Below are 8240 nucleotides of genomic sequence, written 5' to 3'. Positions count from 1 at the left end.
GTTCAGGGTAAAACCCGAGCTGAACAATTCTATCGTGGTGATATAGAAGGTAGAAAGGTTATGTCTATACTCATACATGGTGATGCCGCCTATTCGGGCCAGGGTATTGTTTATGAAAGCATGCATTTAAGCGATTTACCAGCCTATACTAGTCATGGCACCATACATATTGTTATCAATAATCAAGTGGGTTTCACCACCGATCCCCGTTTTCATCGTTCTTCACCATTTTGTACCGATGTTGCGCGAGTGGTTAATGCACCCATATTTCATGTTAATGCTGATGATCCTGAAGCTGTCGTCTTTCTTAGCAGGATTATAGCCGAGTGGCGAGCTGATTGGCGTCAAGATGTTGTAATTGATTTGGTGGGTTATCGTCGTAATGGCCATAATGAAACAGATGAACCCATGTTTACTCAGCCCTTAATGTATACGAATATACGTAAACATAAACCGGTTTTACAACTATATGGAGAGAAGTTGATTCAGGAGAAAGTCATTAGTGCCGAAGAGTTAAAAAGTGAAATAGAGGGATATGATAAAATATTAGAAACTGGTTTTGCAGATGCGGCTAAAGAAAAGTCTATTAAAGTAAGTTTTTTAAAGTTTTTAAAAAATTGTTAATCGTTTTTATAACATTTTGTTTAAAGTATAAAGATTGGATAGATTCTCCCTGGTCGGGTTTCTTTGAGGGTCGTGATCGTACAAAAATTGCAAGTACTGGTGTTAAAGAAGAAACTTTAATACATATTGGCAATAAATTTGCCTCACCACCTCCTCCAGAAGCGAAGTTTGTAATACACAAGTAAGTTTTGTTCTCAGATTTCAATGTTGACATTTTGAAAAGATACATTTCCGATTATTGATTATTCAGTTTTAACAATACCTTATAAATAACTTTATTCATAATTTGTATCCACATTCAAATTATACAAAACACACAATATAACATACAATTTTCCAGAGGTATCGAACGCATTTTGCAGGCGCGTCAAGAAATGGTTCAAAATAAAATTGCCGACTGGGCTTTAGGTGAAGCGTTTGCTTTCGGCACTCTATTAAAAGAAGGCGTACATGTTAGACTCTCTGGCGAAGATGTAGAACGTGGAACCTTTTCGCATCGTCATCATGTTTTGCATCATCAAAATATCGATAAAGTTACTTATAATATGTTGCAACATCTATATCCCGATCAGGCCCATTATACTGTATGTAACAGTAGTTTATGTGAATTTGGAGTGTTAGGATTTGAACACGGTTATTCGATGTGTAATCCCAATTCTCTTGTTATGTGGGAAGGACAATTTGGTGACTTTTGTAATACCGCACAATGTATAATTGATCAGTTTATATCGAGTGGTGAAATGAAATGGGTACGACAGTCGGGATTAGTGTTACTCTTGCCTCATGGTCTAGAAGGTATGGGTCCGGAGCATTCCTCCAGTAGACCCGAACGTTTTCTGCAAATGTGCCATGATGACCCGGATACTTTGCCTAAGAGTTGTGAAAATGTAGCCCTACAACAATTACATGATATTAATTGGATTGTGGCAAATTGTACTACACCCGCTAACCTTTTTCATATACTAAGACGTCAGATTGCTTTGCCATTTCGCAAACCCTTAATCTTATGCACACCCAAGTCAGGTTTAAGACATCCTCTGGCTAAAAGTCCATTTTCAGATTTTACGGAATGTAGTGAATTTAAACGTTTAATTGAAGATAATGGTCCTGCTTCTAAGTCTCCCGAGGAGGTTACAAAACTAGTCTTCTGCACTGGAAAAGTATATTTTGAATTATTTAAAGCTAGACAAGATAAGAAAGCAGAAAAGGAGATCGCTTTGATAAGGATAGAACAGGTAGTGTTTCAATATTATTAAGTTTGTTATAAATTATTTATAAATTTCTTTATTTACAGATTTGTCCATTTCCTTATGATTTGGTTAAGGAGGAAATTTCTAAATATAAACATGCTGAAATACTATGGGCTCAAGAAGAACACAAAAATCAGGGTTGTTGGGAATATGTGCGACCACGTTTTGCCACTGCCATGGGTGAAGAAACTGATGAGTGAGTTCTTAAATCTAAATATATTTTAAAACATGCGTACATACATAGATAGGTTGCAAAATGGTTTTTTACCATTAAATTTCATTCATTTTATTAATTTTCCAATTTCATTTTAAAGTTTTAATTTAAAACAAAAATAAAAATTCAATTTTCAAGAAAAATTTTAGAATTTGTTCCAAATTAACTAAACATAACCACTTCATATTCTTGAACACAAACCTGTTGTCACTTCAATGTATTTTTCCTGAAACCACTTCTTTAGCACCAGGATCTATACTAGTTCCAAAACAATTACATGGAACCAGTTAAAAAATTAACAGAAATATTCGGCCTTCATCTATAAATTATTTTTTTATTAACACGATGAATATTTATAGAAATTTTGGTTAAGTTAGTTAGGTTAATAGAAGGATGTACACTAAATCAAATCGGAAGAAATATACCTAGGCCACTATCGGGCCTCTTCACGTAAAATGTGTGATCAATGAAGGTATTATTGTTTAATGTTTCCTATACGTAATTCCTAAAAATTTTCCAATCAGTGTTCTTGCGAGATGTTATATCCGGAATAATATTACTCCCAAGATATTTTGATCAAATTTCGACAAATATGTGACAATGACTGTTGTTTCCCCATATGTGCCATCATTCTAACCACAGACTTGTTCAAATTGAGGATGCTTCTCTTTATGCTGTCGTTACCATAGGATCTTTGTGGTTCTATCCACTATTTCATTATTCATAGAGGTCTTATGGGATTCTTTTCTAGCCCACATTTTTAATTCGGCCACTCACTCTTTCGTTGCCGAGTGGCCTGGTACCCATATAATACAAAGCTTACCTCTGTAAGAGTGTAAGCTTTCTTACAATCCAATACCGTCTTAGATTTAAGATTATCTCCTGATATTGTTCTAATTGTCTTTTGGCTGTCGTTAAATATATTAACCCCTGTTGGCCCCATTTTAATTCTAATCCAATTTAAGTATTCCGTTATTGATCGGAACGTCCCCTTTTATAGCATTTCATTCAATCAGACTGCTGCGTGTGTGCATAAAAGCCAAAAAGTACCAGTCATAGAACGTAGGTACCAAAAAGTTCCATTTTATAGATTCTAATTTACTCCTTGATCTACATGCCCAAATTTATGTTTCTAGGTTCAATATTATAGAATTTCAAAAAATACCTTTTGAAAAACGAAAAAGTACCAAAAAGTTCATTTTTATACACATGTTCTCACTTACTCCGGATACTACATGCTTAATTTCATGTTTCTGTGTTCTATATATTATAGAAAATTCAAAAAGTACTTTTTGAAAAACGAAAATGTACCAAAAAGTCCCATTTTATTGGTTCTCACTTACTCCGGGCTCTACATGCTTAATTTCATGTTTTTGTGTTCAATATATTATAGAAAATTCAAAAAGTACTTTTTGAAAAACGAAAATGTACCAAAAAGTCCCATTTTATTGGTTTTCACTTACTCCGGGCTCCGGGACATGCTTAATTTCATGTTTCTATGTTCAATATTATAGAAAATTCAAAAAGTACTTTTTGAAAAACGAAAATGTACCAAAAAGTGCCATTTTATTGGTTCTCACTAATTCCGGGCTCTACATGCTTAAGAACGAATAAGTACCAAAAAGTCCCCCTTTTATAGGTTCTCACTTACTCCGGGTTCTACATGCTTAATTTCATGTTCCTAACTAATAACAACACACCGCTTCATTCGTAACGTGTTGCTCTTGCTCTGCTTTGTTTTTATAAACAAGCAAGTACAAGAACAAAATTTACCGTTTGATTCTGTGTTTTGTTGTTGTTTCTTTATATTTTTGTCTCAGCATGCACCACAAATCTAAATTTTTTATGAAATTTTCAGAGGTTGTCTTGGACAAATTGTTGAAGATTTGGGTCACGAAGATATTTGGGGTCTCCCGAATATTGATTTCAACAAACAAACAAACAGACAGACGGACATAGCTTAATCGACTCGGAAATATGTATATACACTTTATAGGGTTGGAAAATTATATTATAGAAATTACAACAGAATGACAAACTTACATATGTATAGCCTTCTAACGAAAGTGAAGGTTATAATAAAACAATTAAGAAGTCTATATTCGCATTTGTCTATATTCACCCTAAGTTTTCCGACTCTACCATTACTTTAGCAATAACAGAAAAAAAACAACAACAATTAACGCCAAACGAAACAAAACAAAAAAAAAAAAAAAAACAAAATATGTATAAGTATAAGTATTTAAACCAACAATAGTTTTTTTCTAATAAGCAATGTTGTTGTTGCTTTTATGTCAAAGCTTCTCGAAAACATATCTTACAGAATTATCTGACAGATAGACGGATATGGCTTAATCGACTCCCCTATCTATAAGGATCCAGAATATATATAATTTATATGGGCGGAAAATTATATTATGGAAATTACAAACGGAATGACAAACTAACACACATATGAATATACACCTTGCTTGCTTGTCAGTATGTATGTATCTACTTTGTCTTTTTCACATGCAATATTTAACATCTTCAAATGTTCCTCGATTAATTTATAATTAGCCAATGTACTAGTCAGTAGATTAGTCGACAAACTATACTACATACATAGTAAGTATGTATGTATATAGAAAAAATTTCGAAAAAAATTTAAAGTCATATTAATAAATGAAAATTTTCTCACTTACCTTTAAAATTCCCACTGTGCGTGTTAGCTAATATCATTCAAATTCTTATACCTTATTAAAGAAAAAATATTAACGCCCGAACAGTTTCCCGTTTTATTTACTTTATTTACATTATGCGCAACTTGCCCTTTAGCATTACATTAAAAACAACAAAAAAACACTTGTTGTCAAATATAAACATTGCACTTTTTTATTTTTTGTTCTATTTGTACTTTTACTTTATGCTTTTCTTATTACTCTTACTTTCTCATGCTCTTCTTTCATAAAAAAGGAAAAAAAAAACAACAACACACATCAAATTTTAATGCAAATCACTGACACAAACTCCTATTTTTTTACTGTTTAATTTTCATTAAATCTTGTTTTTAACACTTAATTTTTATGATTTTTAATAGATTTCTTATTAGATTACTTTGTAAAGATAAATATATTAGGAATTTTATATTATTTAGATCACTTTTACTATAATTAAAATACGCTTAAAGATGGACTAGAAATTTTAACGTGTTTATTTAGTAGTAACTGCGTGAGAACTAAATAAATTCATTACTAAGGCAGAGTTGCCAATGAAGAGAAGAATTTGTTAGATATTAGGATTTCATTGATAAAGTGAGGATTTTAATGGGAAAATGAAACTAAGTATTTTATTGATACAATAACACTTGTCAAAATATAAATATTCCACTTCTTTCTTTATTGTTCTATTTCTACTTTTACTTTATGCTTTTCTTATTGCTCTGCTTTAATAAAGATTTTACTTTTAATTTCTCAAGCTCTTGTTTTTTTAAAAATGAAAAAACAACAATATACATTAAATTTAAATGCAAATCAAAAAGGGCTTTTGCATAAAAAACAATAACAACATTAAACAAACACCGGTAACTACAAGAACAACAAAGCAACAAGTGCAGACGCACTTATTTTAATTTCAGACTTTTTTGATTTATTTTCATTTAAACTTGATTTTAACACTTAATTGTTATAATTTTAAATAGATTTCTTATTTACTTTATTAAGATCCTTTTTTTAGGAATTTAATAAGATTTAGAACACTTTTACTATAATTAAAATACACTTAAAGACGGACGACAAATTATAACGTGTGAATTTAGTAGTAACTGCGTGAGAACTAAATAAATTCCTCACTAAGGCAGAGTTGCCAATGAAGAGAATAATTTGTGAGATAGCAGGATTTCATTGATAAAGTTAGGGTTTTAATGGGAAAAGGGAAAATGAAAGTAAGGAATAAACATTGCACTTTTTTTATTACAATTGCAGACACACTTATTTTAATTTGGACAAAGAAAAGTTAATATTTTTTGTGATTTTGTGAGAAATCTTAGGGATTGTATTTATTTATTAGTTAGTAATTAAAAAACATAAGTTGTCTGCAAGTGATTTTCTTCAATTCGGGCAACTCTACTACCCTTTGGCATTACACTAAAAACAACAAAAACACTTGCTGTCAAAATATAAACATTGCACTTTTTTATTTATTATTCTATTTCTACTTTTTCTTTATGCTTTTTTTTATTGCTCAGCTTTAATTAAGATTTTACTCTTATTTTCTCATGTCCTTCTTTCATAAAAAAGAAAAAACAACAACAAACACCAAATTTAAATGCAAATCACTGACACAAACTTCTGTAAAGGGCTTTATTTTTTTTCACTGATTGATTTTCATTAAATCTTGATTTTAACACTTAATTATTATAATTTTTAATAGACTTCTTATTAGATTACTTTAATAAGATAAATATTTTAGGAATTTTATAAAATTTAGAACACTTTTACTATAATTAAAATACACTTAAAGACGGACGACAAATTTTAACATGTTTATTTAGTGGTAACCGCGTGAGAACTAGGGTTCTATAGTTGAAACGAAAAGTCGACTTTTCGACTTTTCGACTTTTTGCATTTAGTTAAAAGTCGACTTTTCGACCTTTCGACTTTTTCCATTTTATGAAAAGTCGATTTTTCGACTTTTCGACCTTTTTCATTTATTTAAAAGTCGACTTTTAGACTTTTCGACTTTTAGTATTTTATAAATGGTCGACTTTTCGACTTTTTCCGACTTTTTTCGACTTTTCGACCTTTCGACTTTTTCCGACTTTTCGACTTTTTTCGACTTTTTTCGACTTTTCGACTTTTTTCGACTTTTCGACTTTTTTCGACTTTTCGACTTTTTCCGACTTTTTTCAACTTTTCGACATTTTCCGACTTTTCGATTTTTTACGACTTTTTGACTATTTTCGACTTATTTCGACTATTTTTTACTTTTTTCGAGTTTTTCCGACTATTTTAGAGTTTTTGACCTCTTTTCCACTTTTTTAAAATTTTCGAATATTTTCGACTTTTCGACTTTTTCCGACTTTTCGACTTTCTCCGACTTTTCGACTTTTTTCGACTTTCTTCGACTTATCGACTTTTTTCGACTTTTCGACTTTTCGACTTTTTTCGACTTTCCGACTTTTCGACTTTTTTCGACTTTTATTTACAAAGTCGACTTTTCGACTTTTTTCATAGACGATAGTCGAGTTATCGACTTTTTTGGAACAAAATAGTCGACTTCGACTTTTCGACTTTTTTCGACAAAAAGTCGATTGTTCGATTATTCGAAAGTCGATTTATAGAACCCTAGTGAGAACTAAATAAATGAAATTCTAAGGCAGAGTTGCCAATGAAGAGTGTAATTTGTTAGATAGCAGAATTTCATTGATAAAGTTAAGATTTTAATGGGAAAAGCGAAAATGAAAGTTTTATGGATAATATTGGGAATTTAATGGGAAAAGAAATGTTAGTACTTTTTGTGATTTTGTGAGAAATTTTTGGGATTGTATTATTAAATCGGCCAATGAAAAAAGGAATTTGTAAGATATAAAGATTTCATTGAAACATTTAGGATTTTTATGGGGAAGGGAAAAGAAAAGTAAGGATTTTATTAATAAATTTTGAAGTTTAATGGGCAAAGAAAAGTTTATATATATATACAGATATATATTAGGCTTCGTTTCAAAAAATAAAATGTTTCCTGTTTTTGTGATATCACAACTTTTAAGAAGGGTTTTGTATCAGTGTTCACAATACTGTAATAATTTTTCCAAAATTCCAACTCCTTCATCTGCATATCTGAGGCGGAAACCACTGATTTTGAGCGACATTTTTTACAGAGCAGAATGTACAGGATTAATAACAAATCATGCTTTAATAATTGATTTTATAGGACAAATCGGTAAGAATGAGCTGAAATGCACACTTTTATAATGCTCCAAAAGTGCATTTAGAATTATCCAAAGATGCACTTTTTTAAAAAAATATTTCAAACATTTTTTTTTTCTTTACGCATAATCAAAGTATGCTTTCTGCTGAAAAAAGTGGTGCAAAAACTATCTGCTATCATTAACCCTTTAGATGTGATGAGACTTTAAATTTTCAGATTTTAAACTTTACAACGCTATATTTCGA

At 30.8% G+C, this 8240-nt stretch overlaps 1 protein-coding gene and 1 long non-coding RNA gene across 2 annotated transcripts in view; one reads left to right on the top strand and one right to left on the bottom strand.

Annotated features, from left to right (window-relative positions):
- LOC119611974 overlaps positions 1–5470 on the bottom strand; it is a 38072-nt gene extending 32602 nt beyond the window's left edge. Inside the window, exon 1 of the long non-coding RNA XR_005232099.1 lies at positions 4773–5470. This is a non-coding gene — a long non-coding RNA (uncharacterized LOC119611974). The remainder of the gene's footprint in view (positions 1–4772) is intronic.
- LOC119611973 (2-oxoglutarate dehydrogenase-like, mitochondrial) overlaps positions 1–8240 on the top strand; it is a 39944-nt gene that overhangs the window by 5290 nt on the left and 26414 nt on the right. Inside the window, 4 exon segments of the mRNA XM_037967682.1 lie at positions 1–591; positions 651–805; positions 965–1859; positions 1919–2070. The exon segment at positions 1–591 is cut by the window's left edge and continues 123 nt beyond it. Of these exon segments, the coding sequence (XP_037823610.1) occupies positions 1–591; positions 651–805; positions 965–1859; positions 1919–2070 (1793 nt within the window).

Source organism: Lucilia sericata, unplaced genomic scaffold, assembly GCF_015586225.1.
Source record: "Lucilia sericata isolate MDLA Ls3-8-SP2 unplaced genomic scaffold, ASM1558622v1 Contig001569F_arrow, whole genome shotgun sequence".
Lineage (NCBI taxonomy): Eukaryota > Metazoa > Arthropoda > Insecta > Diptera > Calliphoridae > Lucilia > Lucilia sericata.
Note: the sequence above shows the minus strand (reverse complement) of the source record. Positions and strands in the feature narration are given on the sequence as shown.